General features: G+C 44.0%; 1 protein-coding gene across 1 annotated transcript in view; it reads left to right on the top strand.

Moving 5' to 3' along the window:
• LOC116364162 (NLR family CARD domain-containing protein 3-like) overlaps window positions 1–22,696 on the top strand; it is a 34,650-nt gene extending 11,954 nt beyond the window's left edge. The window contains exons 2-6 of the mRNA XM_031817399.1: window positions 142–294; window positions 3,121–3,237; window positions 16,005–16,121; window positions 20,136–20,371; window positions 20,529–22,696. Coding sequence (XP_031673259.1) covers window positions 158–294; window positions 3,121–3,237; window positions 16,005–16,121; window positions 20,136–20,371; window positions 20,529–22,696 — 2,775 coding nt within the window. The 5' untranslated portion in view covers window positions 142–157. The remainder of the gene's footprint in view (window positions 1–141; window positions 295–3,120; window positions 3,238–16,004; window positions 16,122–20,135; window positions 20,372–20,528) is intronic.
• The last annotated feature ends 1,010 nt before the right edge of the window (window positions 22,697–23,706 follow it).

The following is a 23,706-nucleotide window of genomic DNA, read 5'->3' as shown; positions in this document are numbered from 1 at the left end:
AACCTGACTGTTTCGAGATTTTTTCTGTTTCGATATGTCTGTTCGTAAATGTTTTATAAGAGATTGTTAATAAATTATAACAATTGACATTCAATAATGACTGTTTTAAACACAACCAACATGCTGGATCTCTGTTTATAGGGGTCAGTTCTCTAAAATGAGTCTCTCTGGGGAGAGAGATGAAGGGGACCCTGCCTCAAAAATGAGACTCTCTGGGGAGAGAGATGAAGGGGACCCTGCCTCAAAAAGACTCTCTGGGGAGAGAGAGGGAGGACCTGACACCAAAGCTAAGAGGTGAGATGACAGTTGTGTTTAGGAATTATTTTGAGTTTCATTCAAAAATGCCATTTCCAAAAATGTTCACATTAGTTTTTTTTAATCAGAAATGGTTGCTTATGGCTTATTATTTAACAACATGATGTTGGTGGCTTATGGCTTATTATTTAACAACATGATGTTGGTTGCTTATGGCTTATTATTTAACAACATGATGTTGGTTGCTTATGGCTTATTATTTAACAACATGATGTTGGTTGCTTATGGCTTATTATTTAACAACATGATGTTGGTTGCTTATGGCTTATTATTTAACAACATGATGATGGTTGCTTATGGCTTATTATTTAACAACATGATGATGGTTGCTTATGGCTTATTATTTAACAACATGATGTTGGTTGCTTATGGCTTATTATTTAACAACATGATGTTGGTTGCTTATGGCTTATTATTTAACAACATGATGATGGTTGCTTATGGCTTATTATTTAACAACATGATGATGGTTGCTTATGGCTTATTATTTAACAACATGATGTTGGTTGCTTATGGCTTATTATTTAACAACATGATGTTGGTTGCTTATGGCTTATTATTTAACAACATGATGTTGGTTGCTTATGGCTTATTATTTAACAACATGATGTTGGTTGCTTATGGCTTATTATTTAACAACATGATGTTGGTTGCTTATGGCTTATTATTTAACAACATGATGTTGGTTGCTTTTCCTCCAAAGGGAGAACTTGAAATAACATGATGTAGAGAATTAAATAATCAAAAGAACAACGTGTTTATTTTACACTCTCAGAACAGAAGGTTCCTTCTAGAACCAAAAAGGCTTCTATCACATTAATATATGGAACCACTAAAAGTTATATATATTTTTGGGTTCAGTGAAGAAGAACCTCTAGAGTTCTGATCAACGAAAGGTGAATGTGTTGAGGATGTGAACCCAGCAGCCCTCCAGTGGTCAGATCAAGTCCGCCTGTATTTTCCAGCACCCAGCCTGGGATTCGAACCAGCCACCTTTCAACCACAAGTCCACAAATCCAATTCCTGCCACAGCTACAACTCTTTAGCCTTTGGGCGAAAACCTGAGTTAATCTTCAGAAATAAGCATGAGTTAATCTGCCAAAATTAAGACAAAATGGTATCACTTGTTATACAGAAATATTATACATAATCATTGCCAAAAGCACAAGACATACTGTTGCATGTAGGTCTATATTATTTATGGATTGATCATATAGAAATATAAAACATTATTATAAACTACTACAAAGCAATTACATGTGGCGCAGGAACCACTGACTCACTGCATTATTCTATAGTATTATCAAGACAGCTGCTGTTAACTCTTAACTACTTAGGACAGCTCACGAGGTGTCCTAAATATCTGCCGACTAGGTGGGACTAGAGACTTCATGCATAGTTACCCACCCACTTATACCCATAAGTGTAAAATGTCTTTATTCTCAGCACTTATATGGCCAATGTTCTACTCTGAGACACTTTGTGGACATGGTCCCAGATCTCAACATATTGTTATAGAAAAACATAGAATTTTTGTTTTACATAATAATCCAAAATGAATATTACTAATGTAACCCACTGTAAAGACTGGGTTTAGTTGATTGTGTTGCACTGATCATGTCCGCGTTCTGGAACTGTCCGCGTCCCCGTACAGAACAGTCCGCGTCCCCGACAGAACAGTCCGCGTTCTCGTTCGGTGTGGCGCCAAGCCGGTTACGCGCAGAGTGGACTGAGGTGATCTTGGGGAATAACGACGTAGTTTGTTACAGTGTTGAAACACCGAAGTTTATTGTTCAATTTGCTTTTTTCTTTACGGTCAGGGACAGTATGAGTGTAGCCAGATCCTTTTCACTCTCTATCCTTGTTTCAATTTGTGGTTCACCGAATTCATCATCGAGACGAGAGACAGACGAACGACCTGCTAGCTAGTCGGTACAGCTCGGTAAGCTAGCTATCTACTCTACCAGCAGCATCCTAGTTATCCTAGCTAGTCGGTACAGCTCGGTAATCTAGCTATCTACTCTACCAGCAGCATCCTAGTTATCCTAGCTAGTCGGTACAGCTCGGTAAGCTAGCTAGCTACTCTACCAGCAGCATCCTAGTTATCCTAGCTAGTCGGTACAGCTCGGTAAGCTAGCTAGCTACTCTACCAGCAGCATTCTGGTTACCATAGCTACCACTACATCATCACCGGCTGTCTGCATTTCTTGTGGACCGATGGAGCTCCCCGGTTGTTTCTTCCACCTGTTAAATCCCGGTGAGGCTTCTCCCTCTCTCGTTGACGGATGCTGGCTACCTCTGTCCGGTTCTCCTCTCTTCACTAGATGGACGGTAACTTTAGTGTTTAAACCCTCTGTGTCCAAGGACCAAACTTTTGAATATTATTTTCAGGGCGCCTCAATAGCAGGTATTGAACCCCGGGTAAATAATCACTAGTCAGAACCTCAACCTCGGTATACATTCATTATAACAAATACATTTAATATCAGATATTGTGAGTAAACAACCTCGAGAGTGCGTCTTCCAGCCCTCCAATAAATTACATCATTCAACCCTCCCGGTTATTAAATTTACCTCAACATGCCCCCGGAGAAGGCAGAGTAACGACACCAGGCTTTTAGCGGGGCTGACAGACTGACTACAACGCTCGCGAGCTAAATTAATTTAGTTATTAAAAATGACACCCTGCTCGCGCGCTGCAACGAGCGTCTAGAAGTCAGTTCTATTTGTGAAACTCTTCTTATGTTTCCCCATCTGAGCTCTGAGAAGATGAGAGATGTAATGTTTGTCTCTGTTGTGTTGAAGACCAATCCAGCAGGAGAGACCAGCCTCCCCTGTTCCCAGCTGTGTGTCCATGACGAGTGACCGGTCTATGCGTCTACCTATACAGTTTAGAGAGGGAGACTTTTCTACTGAACAAAGGTAAGGAGAACTCATGGGTCCTGGTCAGTGAGTTAAACAACACTGTCTCTAGTCATTTCTCCTCTCCCATTTTCCCATTTATTGTTGTTGTTTTCATAATCCATAGGCTAATCATTTTGTCTATTTGCATAGTCCTAAACAATATTAAACAAACACTGTTTATTGTAGTGCTTGTGCACATGATGATGATGCTGGTGTGTAACGGGTTTTGTTCACCCATTCATTTATTGTTCTGTTTATGGGGGTTTTATGTATTGATCTGCGTCGTTGTAAATCAGTTTTTGCCTGACTTCTCTGCTGCCAGTACACACCACAGAGAGAGAGAGAGAGAGAGAGAGAGAGAGAAAACTTTTAAAAGGTTGTATTCTGTTAACTCATACCCAAGTAAAACTGAATGCTCTTCAACTGATTGCTTCCTGCACCCGCCCACCCGACTAGCATCACTACTCTGGATGGCTCTGACTTAGAATACGTGGACAACTACAAATACCTGGGTGTCTGGTTAGACTGTAAACTCTCCTTCCAGACTCACATTAAGCATCTCCAATCCAAAATTAAATCTAGAATCGGCTTCCTATTTCGCAACAAAGCCTCCTTCACTCATGCTGCCAAACATACCCTCGTAAAACTGACTAAAACTGACTAGCCTACCGACTGTCATTTACAAAATAGCCTCCAATACTCTACTCAGCAAATCGGATGCAGTCTATCACAGTGCCGTCCGTTTTGTCACCAAAGCCCCATATACTACCCACCACTGCGACCTGTATGCTGTTGTTGGCTGGCCCTCGCTTCATACTTGTCGGCAAACACACTGTCTCCAGGTCATCTATGTCTTTGCTAGGTAAAGCCACGCTTTATCTCAGCTCACTGGTCACCATAGCAACACCCACTTGTAGCACACGCTCCAGCAGGTATATTTCACTGGTCATCCCCAAAGCCAACACCACTATGGCACGATGGCCTATCTATTGCCTTAATTCCCTAATCGTACTACATTTGCACACACTGAACACAGATTGTTCTATTGTGTTACTGACTGTCCGTTTGCTAATCCCATGTGGAACTCTAAGTTGTTTTTGTGGCACAGCTTTGCTTTATCTTGGCCAGGTCGCAGTTGTAAATGAGAACGTGTTCTTAATAGGCCAACCTGGTTAAATAAAGGAAGAAATAAAATTAAAAATTAAAAACTTAATTACCAATTATTAGAAGGAAAACTATTTCACTCATATTTGAAAACATTTTTAGGTCAGATTTCATATAAACCTGTAAACACTGGACAGATACTTTAAGCTCAATCATCTGAGCTGGAGTTTACAAACACAGAACATGAAGCCAACACATAAACAAACTTAGTCCCAGATATAAATCAAATTGGTCACATACACAGGGTTAGCAGATGTTATTGGTCACATACACATGGTTAGCAGATGTTATTGGTCACATACACAGGGTTAGCAGATGTTATTGGTCACATACACAGGGTTAGCAGATGTTATTGGTCACATACACAGGGTTAGCAGATGTTATTGGTCACATACACAGGGTTAGCAGATGTTATTGGTCACATACACAGGGTTAGCAGATGTTATTGGTCACATACACAGGGTTAGCAGATGTTATTGGTCACATACACAGGGTTAGCAGATGTTATTGGTCACATACACAGGGTTAGCAGATGTTATTGGTCACATACACAGGGTTAGCAGATGTTATTGGTCACATACACAGGGTTAGCAGATGTTATTGGTCACATACACAGGGTTAGCAGATGTTATTGGTCACATACACAGGGTTAGCAGATGTTATTGGTCACATACACAGGGTTAGCAGATGTTATTGGTCACATACACAGGGTTAGCAGATGTTATTGGTCACATACACAGGGTTAGCAGATGTTATTGGTCACATACACAGGGTTAGCAGATGTTATTGGTCACATACACAGGGTTAGCAGATGTTATTGGTCACATACACAGGGTTAGCAGATGTTATAGGTCACATACACAGGGTTAGCAGATGTTATTGGTTACATACACAGGGTTAGCAGATGTTATTGGTCACATACACAGGGTTAGCAGATGTTATTGGTCACATACACAGGGTTAGCAGATGTTATAGGTCCCATACACATGGTTAGCAGATGTTATTGGTCCCATACACAGGGTTAGCAGATGTTATAGGTCACATACACAGGGTTAGCAGATGTTATAGGTCACATACACAGGGTTAGCAGATGTTATTGGTCACATACACAGGGTTAGCAGATGTTATTGGTCACATACACAGGGTTAGCAGATGTTATTGGTCACATACACATGGTTAGCAGATGTTATTAGTCACATACACAGGGTTAGCAGATGTTATTGGTCACATACACAGGGTTAGCAGATGTTATTGGTCACATACACATGGTTAGCAGATGTTATTGGTCACATACACAGGGTTAGCAGATGTTATTGGTCACATACACATGGTTAGCAGATGTTATTGGTCCCATACACAGGGTTAGCAGATGTTATTGGTCACATACACAGGGTTAGCAGATGTTATTGGTCACATACACAGGGTTAGCAGATGTTATAGGTCACATACACAGGGTTAGCAGATGTTATTGGTCACATACACATGGTTAGCAGATGTTATTGGTCACATACACATGGTTAGCAGATGTTATAGGTCACATACACAGGGTTAGCAGATGTTATTGGTCACATACACATGGTTAGCAGATGTTATTGGTCACATACACATGGTTAGCAGATGTTATTGGTCACATACACAGGGTTAGCAGATGTTATTGGTCACATACACAGGGTTAGCAGATGTTATTGGTCACATACACAGGGTTAGCAGATGTTATAGGTCACATACACAGGGTTAGCAGATGTTATTGGTCACATACACAGGGTTAGCAGATGTTATTGATCACATACACAGGGTTAACAGATGTTATTGGTCACATACACAGGGTTAGCAGATGTTATTGGTCACATACACAGGGTTAGCAGATGTTATTGGTCACATACACAGGGTTAGCAGATGTTATTGGTCACATACACAGGGTTAGCAGATGTTATTGGTCACATACACAGGGTTAGCAGATGTTATTGGTCACATACACAGGGTTAGCAGATGTTATAGGTTACATACACAGGGTTAGCAGATGTTATTGGTCACATACACAGGGTTAGCAGATGTTATTGGTCACATACACAGGGTTAGCAGATGTTATTGGTCACATACACAGGGTTAGCAGATGTTATTGGTCACATACACAGGGTTAGCAGATGTTATTAGTCACATACACAGGGTTAGCAGATGTTATTGGTCACATACACATGGTTAGCAGATGTTATTGGTCACATACACATGGTTAGCAGATGTTATTGGTCACATACACATGGTTAGCAGATGTTATTGGTCACATACACATGGTTAGCAGATGTTATTGGTCACATACACATGGTTAGCAGATGTTATTGGTCACATACACAGGGTTAGCAGATGTTATTGGTCACATACACATGGTTAGCAGATGTTATTGGTCACATACACAGGGTTAGCAGATGTTATTGGTCACATACACATGGTTAGCAGATGTTATTGGTCACATACACAGGGTTAGCAGATGTTATTGGTCACATACACATGGTTAGCAGATGTTATTGGTCACATACACAGGGTTAGCAGATGTTATTGGTCACATACACATGGTTAGCAGATGTTATTGGTCACATACACATGGTTAGCAGATTTTTTATTTTATTTTTATTTTATTTTTATTTCACCTTTATTTAACCAGGTAGGCTAGTTGAGAACAAGTTCTCATTTGCAACTGCGACCTGGCCAAGATAAAGCATAGCAGTGTGAGCATACAACAAAGAGTTACACATGGAGTAAACAATTAACAAGTCAATAACACAGTAGAAAACGAAGGGGGGGTCTATATACAATGTGTGCAAAAGGCATGAGGAGGTAGGCAAATAATTACAATTTTGCAGATTAACACTGGAGTGATAAAAGATCAGATGGTCATGTACAGGTAGAGATATTGGTGTGCAGAAGAGCAGAAAAGTAAATAAATAAAAACAGTACGGGGATGAGGTAGGTGAAAAGGGTGGGCTGTTTACCAATAGACTATGTACAGCTGCAGCGATCGGTTAGCTGCTCAGATAGCTGATGTTTGAAGTTGGTGAGGGAGATGAAAGTCTCCAACTTCAGCGATTTTTGCAATTCGTTCCAGTCACAGGCAGCAGAGTACTGGAACGAAAGGCGGCCAAATGAGGTGTTGGCTTTAGGGATGATCAGTGAGATACACCTGCTGGAGCGCGTGCTACGGATGGGTGTTGCCATCGTGACCAGTGAGCTGAGATAAGGCGGAGCTTTACCTAGCATAGACTTGTAGATGACCTGGAGCCAGTGGGTCTGGCGACGAATATGTAGCGAGGGCCAGCCGACTAGAGCATACAAGTCGCAGTGGTGGGTAGTATAAGGTGCTTTAGTGACAAAACGGATGGCACTGTGATAGACTGCATCCAGTTTGCTGAGTAGAGTGTTGGAAGCCATTTTGTAGATGACATCGCCGAAGTCGAGGATCGGTAGGATAGTCAGTTTTACTAGGGTAAGCTTGGCGGCTTGAGTGAAGGAGGCTTTGTTGCGGAATAGAAAGCCGACTCTTGATTTGATTTTCGATTGGAGATGTTTGATATGAGTCTGGAAGGAGAGTTTGCAGTCTAGCCAGACACCTAGGTACTTATAGACGTCCACATATTCTAGGTCGGAACCATCCAGGGTGGTGATGCTAGTCGGGCATGCAGGTGCAGGCAGCGACCGGTTGAAAAGCATGCATTTGGTTTTACTAGCGTTTAAGAGCAGTTGGAGGCCACGGAAGGAGTGTTGTATGGCATTGAAGCTTGTTTGGAGGTTAGATAGCACAGTGTCCAAAGACGGGCCGAAAGTATATAGAATGGTGTCGTCTGCGTAGAGGTGGATCAGGGAATCGCCCGCAGCAAGAGCAACATCATTGATATACACAGAGAAAAGAGTCGGCCCGAGAATTGAACCCTGTGGCACCCCCATAGAGACTGCCAGAGGACCGGACAGCATGCCCTCCGATTTGACACACTGAACTCTGTCTGCAAAGTAATTGGTGAACCAGGCAAGGCAGTCATCCGAAAAACCGAGGCTACTGAGTCTGCCGATAAGAATATGGTGATTGACAGAGTCGAAAGCCTTGGCGAGGTCGATGAAGACGGCTGCACAGTACTGTCTTTTATCGATGGCGGTTATGATGTCGTTTAGTACCTTGAGTGTGGCTGAGGTGCACCCATGACCGGCTCGGAAACCAGATTGCACAGCGGAGAAGGTACGGTGGGATTCGAGATGGTCAGTGACCTGTTTGTTGACTTGGCTTTCGAAGACCTTAGATAGGCAGGGCAGGATGGATATAGGTCTGTAACAGTTTGGGTCCAGGGTGTCTCCCCCTTTGAAGAGGGGGATGACTGCGGCAGCTTTCCAATCCTTGGGGATCTCAGACGAGATGAAAGAGAGGTTGAACAGGCTGGTAATAGGGGTTGCGACAATGGTGGCAGATAGTTTCAGAAATAGAGGGTCCAGATTGTCAAGCCCAGCTGATTTGTACGGGTCCAGGTTTTGCAGCTCTTTCAGAACATCTGCTATCTGGATTTGGGTAAAGGAGAACCTGGAGAGGCTTGGGCGAGGAGCTGCGGGGGGGGCGGAGCTGTTGGCCGAGGTTGAAGTAGCCAGGCGGAAGGCATGGCCAGCCGTTGAGAAATGCTTATTGAAGTTTTCGATAATCATGGATTTATCAGTGGTGACCGTGTTACCTAGCCTCAGTGCAGTGGGCAGCTGGGAGGAGGTGCTCTTGTTCTCCATGGACTTCACAGTGTCCCAGAACTTTTTGGAGTTGGAGCTACAGGATGCAAACTTCTGCCTGAAGAAGCTGGCCTTAGCTTTCCTGACTGACTGCGTGTATTGGTTCCGGACTTCCCTGAACAGTTGCATATCACGGGGACTATTCGATGCTATTGCAGTCCGCCACAGGATGTTTTTGTGCTGGTCGAGGGCAGTCAGGTCTGGGGTGAACCAAGGGCTGTATCTGTTCTTAGTTCTGCATTTTTTGAACGGAGCATGCTTATCTAAAATGGTGAGGAAGTTACTTTTAAAGAATGACCAGGCATCCTCAACTGACGGGATGAGGTCAATGTCCTTCCAGGATACCCGGGCCAGGTCGATTAGAAAGGCCTGCTCACAGAAGTGTTTTAGGGAGCGTTTGACAGTGATGAGGGGTGGTCGTTTGACTGCGGCTCCGTAGCGGATACAGGCAATGAGGCAGTGATCGCTGAGATCCTGGTTGAAGACAGCGGAGGTGTATTTGGAGGGCCAGTTGGTCAGGATGACGTCTATGAGGGTGCCCTTGTTTACAGAGTTAGGGTTGTACCTGGTGGGTTCCTTGATGATTTGTGTGAGATTGAGGGCATCTAGCTTAGATTGTAGGACTGGCGGGGTGTTAAGCATATCCCAGTTTAGGTCACCTAACAGAACAAACTCTGAAGCTAGATGGGGGGCGATCAATTCACAAATGGTGTCCAGGGCACAGCTGGGAGCTGGGGGGGGTCGGTAGCAGGCGGCAACCGTGAGAGACTTATTTCTGGAGAGAGTAATTTTCAAAATTAGTAGTTCGAACTGTTTGGGTATGGACCTGGAAAGTATGACATTACTTTGCAGGCCATCTCTGCAGTAAACTGCAACTCCTCCCCCTTTGGCAGTTCTATCTTGACGGAAGATGTTATAGTTGGGTATGGAAATCTCTGAATTTTTGGTGGCCTTCCTGAGCCAGGATTCAGACACAGCAAGGACATCAGGGTTAGCAGAGTGTGCTAAAGCAGTGAGTAAGACAAACTTAGGGAGGAGGCTTCTGATGTTGACATGCATGAAACCAAGGCTTTTTCGAACACAGAAGTCAACAAATGAGGGTGCCTGGGGACATGCAGGGCCTGGGTTTACCTCCACATCACCCGCGGAACAGAGAAGGAGTAGTATGAGGGTGCGGCTAAAGGCTATCAAAACTGGTCGCCTAGAGCGTTGGGGACAGAGAATAAGAGGAGCAGGTTTCTGGGCATGGTAGAATATATTCAGGGCATAATGCGCAGACAGGGGTATGGTGGGGTGCGGGTACAGCGGAGGTAAGCCCAGGCACTGGGTGATGATGAGAGAGGTTGTATCTCTGGACATGCTGGTAGTAATGGGTGAGGTCACCGCATGTGTGGGAGGTGGGACAAAGGAGTTATCAGGGGTATGAAGAGTGGAACTAGGGGCTCCATTGTGAACTAAAACAATGATAACTAACCTGAACAACAGTATACAAGGCATATTGACATTTGAGAGAGACATACAGCGAGGCATACAGTAATCACAGGTGTTGAATTGGGAAAGCTAGCTAAAACAGTAGGTGAGACAACAGCTAATCAGCTAGCACAACAACAGCAGGTAAAATGGCGTAGACTAGGCAACGGGGCCAACAGATAAAACAAACAAGCAGAATGGAGTACCGTGATTTATGGACAGTCCAGCGTGCATCAGCTATGTAGCCAAGAGATCAGTGTCCAGGGGGCAGCGGTGGATGGGGAAGGGAAGCTGGACTGGCGAGTGTTATCCAGGTTAAAAAAACGAACAATGACTAAATAGCTTGTAGCTAGTTAGCTGGTTAGCTTCTGGAGGTTCTTGAGTGTGTTCTAAAAATAAATAAATAAATAATAGCGATTCCGTATCACATTGGGTGAGGCAGGTTTCCGGAAGGTATAAACAAATTAAAAGTCAAAAGAGATAGAAAGTAAATATGGGTCCGGTGGGCGTTTGGGACGCGGCGATTCAGGCGGTTAGCAGGCCTGTGCTAACAAGCTAACAGTTTGTAGGCCCGGGCTAGACAAGGTAGCAGTTAGCGGACCGGAGCTGGACAAGCTAGCAGTTAGCAGGCCGAATTAGCAAGCAGGGAGATAGCGAGGGCTAGAGAGTTAGCCTTTGGGGGACGTCGCGATGGGGTGAGTCTGTTTATTCCTCTTCATGCGGTGACATCGATAGACCGGTCGTGGGCCCGGGTATTGTAGCTCAGGAGTATGCTACGGTGGTAGCGCAGGCCGGGCTAGCTTCAAGCTAAGTGGGTGGAAACGCTAGCCAGGGGTAATCATCCAGGGTTGCAGTTTAGCTAGATAGCTAGTTGTGAAGATCCAGCGTATTTGGAAGCTTAGGTTTAGCAAAATGTTTTTAAAGGGATAGCTATGTAAAAAACGAAAAATAAACAAAATATAAACAAAATATACAGGGACACGACACGACAGGACGACTTACTGCTACGCCATCTTGGATTCACAGATGTTATTGGTCCCATACACAGGGTTAGCAGATGTTATTGGTCACATACACAGGGTTAGCAGATGTTATTGGTCCCATACACAGGGTTAGCAGATGTTATTGGTTACATACACAGGGTTAACATATGTTATTGGTCACATACACATGGTTAACATATGTTATTGGTCCCATACACATGTTTAGCAGATGTTATTGGTCACATACACAGGGTTAACAGATGTTATTGGTCACATACACAGGGTTAGCAGATGTTATTGGTCACATACACATGGTTAGCAGATGTTATTGGTTACATACACATGGTTAGCAGATGTTATTTACAATGTAATACCACGCAGGGCAGAACAGAGGACTGACTGGGCTCACTGTAATACCACGCAGGACAGAACAGAGAACTGACTGGGCTCACTGTAATACCACGCAGGACAGAACAGAGAACTGACTGGGCTCACTGTAATACCACGCAGGGCAGAACAGGGAACTGACTGGGCTCACTGTAATACCACGCAGGACAGAACAGGGAACTGACTGGGCTCACTGTAATACCACGCAGGGCAGAACAGGGAACTGACTGGGCTCACTGTAATACCACGCAGGACAGAACAGAGAACTGACTGGGCTCACTGTAATACCACGCAGGGCAGAACAGGGAACTGACTGGGCTCACTGTAATACCACGCAGGACAGAACAGAGAACTGACTGGGCTCACTGTAATACCACGCAGGGCAGAACAGGGAACTGACTGGGCTCACTGTAATACCACGCAGGGCAGAACAGAGAACTGACTGGGCTCACTGTAATACCACGCAGGGCAGAACAGGGAACTGACTGGGCTCACTGTAATACCACGCAGGACAGAACAGGGAACTGACTGGGCTCACTGTAATACCACGCAGGACAGAACAGGGAACTGACTGGGCTCACTGTAATACCACGCAGGACAGAACAGAGAACTGACTGGGCTCACTGTAATACCACGCAGGGCAGAACAGGGAACTGACTGGGCTCACTGTAATACCACACAGGACAGAACAGAGAACTGACTGGGCTCACTGTAATACCACGCAGGGCAGAACAGGGAACTGACTGGGCTCACTGTAATACCACGCAGGACAGAACAGGGAACTGACTGGGCTCACTGTAATACCACGCAGGGCAGAACAGAGAACTGACTGGGCTCACTGTAATACCACGCAGGACAGAACAGGGAACTGACTGGGCTCACTGTAATACCACGCAGGACAGAACAGGGAACTGACTGGGCTCACTGTAATACCACGCAGGGCAGAACAGAGAACTGACTGGGCTCACTGTAATACCACGCAGGACAGAACAGGGAACTGACTGGGCTCACTGTAATACCACGCAGGACAGAACAGAGAACTGACTGGGCTCACTGTAATACCACGCAGGACAGAACAGGGAACTGACTGGGCTCACTGTAATACCACGCAGGGCAGAACAGGGAACTGACTGGGCTCACTGTAATAACACGCAGGGCAGAACAGAGAACTGACTGGGCTCACTAATACCACGCAGGACAGAACAGAGAACTGACTGGGCTCACTGTAATACCACGCAGGACAGAACAGGGAACTGACTGGGCTCACTGTAATACCACGCAGGACAGAACAGAGAACTGACTGGGCTCACTGTAATACCACGCAGGACAGAACAGGGAACTGACTGGGCTCACTGTAATACCACGCAGGACAGAACAGAGAACTGACTGGGCTCACTGTAATACCACGCAGGGCAGAACAGGGAACTGACTGGGCTCACTGTAATACCACGCAGGGCAGAACAGGGAACTGACTGGGCTCACTGTAATACCACGCAGGACAGAACAGAGAACTGACAAGATGTATGTAAACAGTGTTCTTTATACTGTGATGGACATAGTTCCAACCCGTCTGTTGGCCTATCACAGTAGAGACTGGGCGTGGTTTAAACTTGCTCAGCCTATTGCAGGCGCTCAGGCGGGTCCCCGCCTCTTGGCGCTTCTTGGAGTCCTCCCTCCGTCGATGTATAGATCCTTACTGTTCTGGTATCGCAGCCTAGTTAGAACAGTTGCTCAGTTCCTGCTATGTGTTGTTCAGTATTTTTCCATCTCAGTTAAACCTCGTGATGACTACCCCTCCCTATCACAACTTTGTAAGATACAGCAAGTCACACCATGTGCTCAATATTGTTACATGCAAACACAAGGACAAAGCATCTGCTGGGTTGTTATCTGCAGTTTTGCAACATGCAGGTTGCATGTTACTCAGTTCTTGTCACACACAAACAGGCAAGTAGCAAGCAGTTGTTTAATCTCATAATGATGCTCCAGTGCACAAATGCAGACACCTCACACAACCAACATCAGATAATATTTAATCATATATATCTAATGGCTATAATGTTAAATACAGGATCCAACAATATCACTTGTTATACATCATTATTATACATAAATCATTGCCAAAAGCACAAGACTTGCTATTGCATGTAGGTCTATATTATTAACGGATTGATCATATAGAAATATAAAACATTATTTTTAACTACTACAAAGCAATTACATGTGGCTCAGGAACCACTGACTCACTGCTTTATTCTATAGTATTATCAAGACACCTGCTGTTAACTCTTAACTACTTAGGACACCTGCAGTTAACTCTTAACTACTTAGGACAGCTGCTGTTAACTCTTAACTACTTAGGACACCTGCTGTTAACTCTTAACTACTTAGGACAGCTGCTGTTAACTCTTAACTACTTAGGACAGCTGCTGTTAACTCTTAACTACTTAGGACACCTGCTGTTAACTCTTAACTACTTAGGACAGCTGCTGTTAACTCTTAACTACTTAGGACACCTGCTGTTAACTCTTAACTACTTAGGACAGCTGCTGTTAACTCTTAACTACTTAGGACAGCTGCTGTTAACTACTTAGGACAGCTGCTGTTAACTCTTAACTACTTAGGACAGCTGCTCTTAACTCTTAACTACTTAGGACAGCTGCTCTTAACTACTTAGGACAGCTGCTCTTAACTACTTAGGACAGCTGCTGTTAACTCTTAACTACTTAGGACAGCTGCTGTTAACTCTTAACTACTTAGGACAGCTGCTGTTAACTCTTAACTACTTAGGACACCTGCTGTTAACTCTTAACTACTTAGGACAGCTCACCAGGTTATACGACCAATAGCACTTATATGACCAATGTTCTACTCTGAGACACTTTGTGGGTATGGACCCAGATCTCAACATAATGTTATAGAAAAACATAGAATGTTTGTTTTACATAATAATCCAAAATGAATATTACTAATGTAACCCACTGTAAAGACTGGGTTCAGTTGATTGTGTTGCACTGATCATGTCCGCGTTCTGGAACTGTCCGCGTCCCCGTACAGAACTGTCCGCGTCCACGTACAGAACTGTCCGCGTCCCCGTACAGAACTGTCCGCGTCCCCGTACAGAACTGTCCGCGTCCCCGTACAGAACTGTCCTTGTGGCGCCAAGCCGGTTACGCGCAGAGTGGACTGAGGTGATCTTGGGGAATAACGACGGAGTTTGTTACAGTGTTGAAACACCGAAGTTTATTGTTCAATTTGCTTTTTTCTTTACGGTCAGGGACATTATGAGTGTAGCCAGATCCTTTTCACTCTCTATCCTTGTTTCATTTTGTGGTTCACCTGATTCATCATCATCGAAACGAAAGACCTGCTAGCTAGTCGGTACAGCTCGGTAAGTTAGCTAGCTACTCTACCAGCAGCATCCTAGTTATCCTAGCTAGTCGGTACAGCTCGGTAAACTAGCTAGCTACTCTACCAGCAGCATCCTAGTTATCCTAGCTAGTCGGTACAGCTCGGTAAACTAGCTAGCTACTCTACCAGCAGCATCCTAGTTATCCTAGCTAGTCGGTACAGCTCGGTAAGCTAGCGAGCTACTCTACCAGCAGCATCCTAGTTATCCTAGCTAGTCGGTACAGCTCGGTAAGCTAGCTAGCGCCTCAATAGCAGGTATTGAACCTCAGTTTACATTCATTATAAAAATCATCTTAATATCTGATATTGTGAGTAAACAACCTCGAGAGTGCGTCTTCCAGACCTCCAATAAATTACATAATTCAACCCTCCCGGTTAGTAAATTTACCTCGACATGACCCCGGAGAAGGCAGAGTAACGACACCAGCCTTTTAGCGGGGCTGACAGACTGACTACAACGCTCGCGACGCTGAATTAATCTCGTCATTAAAAATGACACACTGCTCGCGCGTTAACTAACGTCTGGAAGTCAGTTCTATTTGTGAAACTCTTCTTATGTTTCCCCATCTGAGCTCAGAGTAGATGAGAGATGTAATGTTTGTCTCTGTTGTGTTGAAGTCCAATCAAGCAGGAGAGACCAGCCTCCCCTGTTCCCAGCTGTGTGTCCATGAAGAGTGACTGGTCTATGGATCTACCTATACAGTTTAGAGAGGGAGACTTTTCTACTGAACAAAGGTAAGAAGAACTCATGGGTCCTGGTCAGTGAGTTAAACAACACAGTCTCTAGTCATTTCTCCTCTCCCACTTTCCCATTTATTGTTGTTGTTTTCATAATCCATAGGCTCATCCTTTTGTCTATTTGCATAGTCCTAAAACAAACACAACATTCCCTCCCTCCCTGTGTGTGTGTTTGTGTGTGTGTGTGTGTGCACTCCCTGGATGAGGAGTGGTAATCTCTATCCTGATTTTCTAGTCACTTTTACCTCTACCTACATGTACATATTATCTCAATTATAGCCTCATTATTACCTCAACTACCTGGTACCCTGCACATTGACTCAGTACTGGTTCTCCTTATAGTCTCATTATTACCTCAACTACCTGGTACCCTGCACATTGACTCAGTACTGGTACTCCTTATAGTCTCATTATTACCTCAACTACCTGGTACCCTGCACATTGACTCAGTACTGGTTCTCCTTATAGTCTCATTATTACCTCAACTACCTGGTACCCTGCACATTGACTCAGTACTGGTACTCCTTATAGTCTCATTATTACCTCAACTACCTGGTACTGTCTATGAACAGAGTATACTGTTCCCAGCTGTCTGTCTATGAACAGAGTATACTGTTCCCATCTGTCTGTCTATGAACAGAGTATACTGTTCCCCTGTCTATGAACAGAGTATACTCTTCCCCTGTCTGTCTATGAACAGAGTATACTGTTCCCATCTGTCTGTCTATGAACAGAGTATACTGTTCCCCTGTCTATGAACAGAGTATACTGTTCCCAGCTGTCTGTCTATGAACAGAGTATACTGTTCCCATCTGTCTGTCTATGAACAGAGTATACTGTTCCCCTGTCTATGAACAGAGTATACTGTTCCCCTGTCTATGAACAGAGTATACTGTTCCCCTGTCTATGAACAGAGTATACTGTTCCCCTGTCTATGAACAGAGTATACTGTTCCCCTGTCTATGAACAGAGTATACTGTTCCCCTGTCTATGAACAGAGTATACTGTTCCCCTGTCTATGAACAGAGTATACTGTTCCCCTGTCTATGAACAGAGTATACTGTTCCCCTGTCTATGAACAGAGTATACTGTTCCCCTGTCTATGAACAGAGTATACTGTTCCCCTGTCTATGAACAGAGTATACTGTTCCCCTGTCTATGAACAGAGTATACTGTTCCCAGCTGTCTGTCTATGAACAGAGTGTACTGTTCCCCTGTCTGTCTATGAACAGAGTATACTGTTCCCAGCTGTCTGTCTATGAACAGAGTATACTGTTCCCAGCTGTCTGTCTATGAACAGAGTATACTGTTCCCAGCTGTCTGTCTATGAACAGAGTATACTGTTCCCAGCTGTCTGTCTATGAACAGAGTATACTGTTCCCCTGTCTATGAACAGAGTATACTGTTCCCAGCTGTCTGTCTGTGAACAGTGACTTCTCCATGGATCGTCCTGTTAATTCCAGTGGTGGATCAAAATGTCTCTCTCTCTCTCCTTTATCTCTGTAGTGGATGGTCTACTCTGTTAGAGGATCAGTATCTCTCTCCTGTATCTCTGTAGTGGATGGTCTAGTCTGTTTGAGGATCAGTATCCCTCTCTCTCCTTTATCTCTGTAGTGGATGGTCTACTCTGTTAGAGGATTAGTATCTCTCTCCTTTATCTCTGTAGGGGATGGTCTACTCTGTTAGAGGATCAGTATCTCTCTCCTTTATCTCTGTAGTGGATGGTCTACTCTGTTAGAGGATTAGTATCTCTCTCCTTTATCTCTGTAGTGGATGGTCTACTCTGTTAGAGGATCAGTATCTCTCTCCTTTATCTCTGTAGTGGATGGTCTAGTCTGTTAGAGGATCAGTATCCCTCTCTCTCCTTTATCTCTGTAGTGGATGGTCTACTCTGTTAGAGGATCAGTATCTCTCTCCTTTATCTCTGTCGTGGATGGTCTACTCTGTTAGAGGATCAGTATCTCTCTCTCTCTCCTTTATCTCTGTAGTGGATGGTCTACTCTGTTAGAGGATCAGTATCTCTCTCTCTCCTTTATCTCTGTAGTGGATGGTCTACTCTGTTAGAGGATCAGTATCTCTCTCCTTTATCTCTGTAGTGGATGGTCTACTCTGTTAGAGGATCAGTATCTCTCTCTCTCTCCTTTATCTCTGTAGTGGATGGTCTACTCTGTTAGAGGATCAGTATCTCTCTTTCTCTCTCTATCTCTGTAGTGGATTGTCTACTCTGTTAGAGGATCAGTATCTCTCTCCTTTATCTCTGTAGTGGATGGTCTACTCTGTTAGAGGATCAGTATCTCTCTCTCTCTCCTTTATCTCTGTAGTGGATGGTCTACTCTGTTAGAGGATCAGTATCTCTCTTTCTCTCTCTATCTCTGTAGTGGATTGTCTACTCTGTTAGAGGATCAGTATCTCTCTCCTTTATCTCTGTAGTGGATGGTCTACTCTGTTAGAGGATCAGTATCTCTCTCCTTTATCTCTGTAGTGGATGGTCTACTCTGTTAGAGGATCAGTATCTCTCTCCTTTATCTCTGTAGTGGATGGTCTACTCTGTTAGAGGATCAGTATCTCTCTCTCTCCTTTATCTCTGTAGTGGATGGTCTACTCTGTTAGAGGATCAGTATCTCTCTCTCTCCTTTATCTCTGTAGTGGATGGTCTACTCTGTTAGAGGATCAGTATATCTCTCTCTCCTTTATCTCTGTAGTGGATGGTCTACTCTGTTAGAGGATCGGTATCTCTCTCCTTTATCTCTGTAGTGGATGGTCTACTCTGTTAGAGGATCAGTATCTCTCTCCTTTATCTCTGTAGTGGATGGTCTACTCTGTTAGAGGATTAGTATCTCTCTCCTTTATCTCTGTAGGGGATGGTCTACTCTGTTAGAGGATCAGTATCTCTCTCTCTCCTTTATCTCTGTAGTGGATGGTCTACTCTGTTAGAGGATCAGTATCTCTCTCTCTCTCTCTCCTTTATCTCTGTAGTGGATGGCCTACTTTTTAGAGGATTAGTATCTCTCTCCTTTATCTCTGTAGTGGATGGTCTACTCTGTTAGAGGATCAGTATCTCTCTCTCCTTCATCTCTGTAGTGGATGGTCTACTCTGTTAGAGGATCAGTATCTCTCTCTCTCTCCTTTATCTCTGTAGGGGATGGTCTACTCTGTTAGAGGATCAGTATCTCTCTCTCTCCTTTATCTCTGTAGTGGATGGTCTACTCTGTTAGAGGTTGAGTATCTCTCTCTCCTTTATCTCTGTAGTGGATGGTCTACTCTGTTAGAGGATCAGTATCTCTCTCCTTTATCTCTGTAGTGGATGGTCTACTCTGTTAGAGGATCAGTATCTCTCTCTCTCTCTCCTTTATCTCTGTAGTGGATGGTCTACTCTGTTAGATGATCAGTATCTCTCTCCTTTATCTCTGTAGTGGATGGCCTACTCTGTTAGAGGATCAGTATCTCTCTCTCTCTCTCCGTTATCTCTGTAGTGGATGGCCTACTCTGTTAGAGGATCAGTATCTCTCTCTCTCTCCTTTATCTCTGTAGTGGATGGCCTACTCTGTTAGAGGATCAGTATCTCTCTCTCTCCTTTATCTCTAGTGGATGGTCTACTCTGTTAGAGGATCAGTATCTCTCTCTCTCTCCTTTATCTCTGTAGTGGATGGTCTACTCTGTTAGAGGATCAGTATCTCTCTCCTTTATCTCTATAGTGGATGGTCTACTCTGTTAGAGGATCAGTATCTCTCTCCTTTATCTCTGTAGTGGATTGTCTACTCTGTTAGAGGATCAGTATCTCTCTCCTTTATCTCTGTAGTGGATGGTCTACTCTGTTAGAGGATCAGTATCTCTCTCCTTTATCTCTGTAGTGGATGGTCTACTCTGTTAGAGGATCAGTATCTCTCTCTCCTTTATCTCTGTAGTGGATGGTCTACTCTGTTAGAGGATCAGTATCTCTCCTTTATCTCTGTAGTGGATGGTCTACTCTGTTAGAGGATCAGTATATCTCTCTCTCCTTTATCTCTGTAGTGGATGGTCTACTCTGCCAGAGGATCAGTCCAGGTGTGCAGTGTGTCAGCAGGTGCTGAGGGATCCAGTCTCTATCACCTGTGGACACCGGTTCTGCAGACAGTGCATCACCAGATACTGGGAGAAACCTGCTCCTTCAGGAGACTATGACTGTCCTCGGTGTAGAAAGAGATCCAGAACACGTCCTGTACTACAGCACCTGAGTGAACCCAATGATGCAAGAGGCTCTGACTACAGTAAGGACACTTGCTCACCTGTGCTAAGTCAATACCTCAATATGATTAAGAGTTAACTACAATAATATGAGATAATATAACTTACTGTAGTTGTGAAGGCCCACTTCATCCTGTTAACGAATGTGTCTGATACACATCCTTTTCCTCTTCCTTGTAGTGGATGACAGCCTGCAGAGAGCTGTAGTAAACCATGAAGACAGTCTGCAGAGAGCTGTAGTAAACCATGAAGACAGCCTGCAGAGAGCTGTAGTAAACCATGAAGACAGTATGCAGAGAGCTGTAGTAAACCATGAAGACAGCCTGCAGAGAGCTGTAGTAAACCATGAAGACAGTCTGCAGAGAGCTGTAGTAAACCATGAAGACAGTCTGCAGAGAGCTGTAGTAAACCATGAAGACAGTCTGCAGAGAGCTGTAGTAAACCATGAAGACAGCCTGCAGAGAGCTGTAGTAAACCATGAAGACAGTCTGCAGAGAGCTGTAGTAAACCATGAAGACAGCCTGCAGAGAGCTGTAGTAAACCATGAAGACAGTCTGCAGAGAGCTGTAGTAAACCATAAAGACAGTCTGATAAGGAGATATGAATGTGTGATAGAAGGCATCGAAACAGCAGGGACTCAAACTCCCCTTAACAGGATTTACACAGAGCTCTACATCACAGAAGGAGAGAGTGAAGGGGTTAACGATGAACATGAGGTGTGGCAGCTAGAGACAGCATCCAGGACACCAACCTCACATGACACAGCAATCCACTGCAATGACCTCTTTAAACCCTTACCTGGCCAAGAGAGAAGCATCAGAACTGTGCTGACGAAGGGCATCGCTGGCATCGGAAAAACTGTCTCTGTGCAGAAGTTCATCCTAGACTGGGCTGAAGGGAAGGCTAATCAAGATGTGGAGATCATATTTGTGCTTCCTTTCCGGGAGCTGAACTTGATCAAAGATCGCCAGTACAGTCTTCTCAGACTTTTAAATGACTTCCACACAGAACTAGACAAAGGCAATGCAGAGAAACTCGCTGCCTGTAAAGCTATGTTCATCTTGGATGGTTTGGATGAAAGCAGATTTCCATTGGATTTCCAGCACAATGAAAAGGTGTCTGATGTCACCCAGACATCATCTCTTGATGTTCTGATGACAAATCTCATCAAGGGAAATCTGCTTCCCTCTGCTCTCCTCTGGATAACCTCCCGACCAGCAGCAACCAATCAGATACCACCTCAGTGTGTTGACCAGGTGACAGAGGTACGAGGGTTCAATGACCCACAGAAGGAGGAGTACTTCAGGAAGAGATTCAGTAATGAGGACCTGGCCAGCAGAATCATCTCACACATAAAGACATCAAGGAGCCTCCACATCATGTGCCACATTCCAGTCTTCTGTTGGATTTCTGCAATAGTCCTTGAACACATGTTGAGTACAGACAAGAGGAGAGAGATGCCCACGACTCTGACTGAGATGTCCATACACTTCCTGCTCATTCAGACCAGCCTGAAGAACCAGAAGTATCATGGAAGAGATGAGATGGATCAAGAGGAGCTCATGGAGTCAGATAAGGACATTCTTCTGAAGCTGGGGAAGCTGGCGTTTGAAAATCTGGAGAAGGGTAATCTGATGTTCTACGAAGAAGACCTGAAAGAGGCTGGCCTTGATGTCAAAGAAGCTTCAGTGTACTCAGGAGTGTGCACACAAATCTTTAAAGAAGAGTCTGTGTTGTTTCAGAGAGTGGTGTACTGCTTTGTTCATCTGAGCATTCAGGAGTTTCTCTCAGCTGTCTACATGTACCATTGTTACACAACCAAGAACATGGATGAACTGAAGCCCTTCCTCAAGAGAAAGTCTAGAGGTGCGTCTGAAGAGATAACCTTGGATGAGCTGCTGAAGAGTACCGTGGATAAAGCCTTGGAGAGTAAGAATGGACACCTGGACCTTTTTGTCCGCTTCCTTCATGGCATGTCACTGGCAGCCAATCAGAAACTCCTACGAGGTCTGGTGACACAGACAGAAATCAGTCCAGAGAGCGTCAAGAAAACAATCCGATCCCTGAAGGTGATGCAGAGGAAGAACATCTCCCCTGAGAGGTGCATCAATCTCTTCCACTGTCTGATAGAGATGAAAGACCATTCAGTACAGAAAGTAATCCAAGAGTACTTGAGGTCAGAGAACAGATCCAAAAACCTCTCCCTTGCTCAGTGTTCAGCGCTGGCCTACATGCTGCAGATATCAGAGGAGGTTCTGGATGTGTTTGACCTGAAGGAATACAAGACATCAGAGGAGGGTCGTAGGAGACTGCTCCCAGCTGTTAGAGGCTGCAGGAAAGCTCTGTAAGTATTCATGTAAATATCGCACACCAAAATAAATTGTAGTTACAGCTGAATTTTCATTGGCTGACTGGCTCTGTAAGTAGTCATGTGACTATCCCTCAGACCAAACTTTACTGTTTGTAGGAACAACAGTATTTTCATTGGCTGAATAAACTTTCTATCAGCTGAAAACTCTCTAACTATATTACAAATTGATCAGCACGATATACACATTATTTGAGCACTGCTAACAGTGTAAGCAGGGAAAGCTAAGCAAAATATTTTAATACAACCTGTCTATCATTGTATTTCTTCTGTGTTGGCAGACTCACTGGCTGTAAACTCAGAAACACATCCTGTAAAGTGTTGGCCTCAGTTCTCATTTCAAACCCCTCACACCTGAGAGAGCTGGACCTGAGTAACAATGACCTGAAGGATTCAGGAGTGGAGCTGCTCTCTGCTGGACTGGGGAATCCCCACTGTAAACTGGAGACTCTGAGGTCAGTATAATATATATTGTGGACTGTATACTCAATACAATCTAAATCTGATACCTCACTGTCTAAATAGATATGGTGTGGACTGTATACTCAATACAATCTAAATCTGATACCTCACTGTCTAAATAGATATGGTGTGGACTGTATACTCAATACAATCTAAATCTGATACCTCACTGTCTAAATAGATATGGTGTGGACTGTATACTCAATACAATCTAAATCTGATACCTCACTGTCTAAATAGATATGGTGTGGACTGTATACTCTATACAATCTAAATCTGATTCCTCACTGTCTAAATAGATATGGTGTGGACTGTATACTCAATACAATCTAAATCTGATACCTCACTGTCTAAATAGATATGGTGTGGACTGTATACTCAATACAATCTAAATCTTATACCTCACTGTCTGTCTTCTGACTGAAACTGCTTTTAAACTGGTCTGGTCAGTCTACTGAAATATTTGTTAATATGCATCTTTCTATCTACAAGCAATACTTGGATAATTTGTCATTTTCTAATAACGAT

The sequence above is a fragment of the Oncorhynchus kisutch genome, unplaced genomic scaffold (genome assembly GCF_002021735.2).
Source record: "Oncorhynchus kisutch isolate 150728-3 unplaced genomic scaffold, Okis_V2 scaffold1014, whole genome shotgun sequence".
Lineage (NCBI taxonomy): Eukaryota > Metazoa > Chordata > Actinopteri > Salmoniformes > Salmonidae > Oncorhynchus > Oncorhynchus kisutch.
This window is presented reverse-complemented; position numbering and strand designations above follow the sequence as displayed.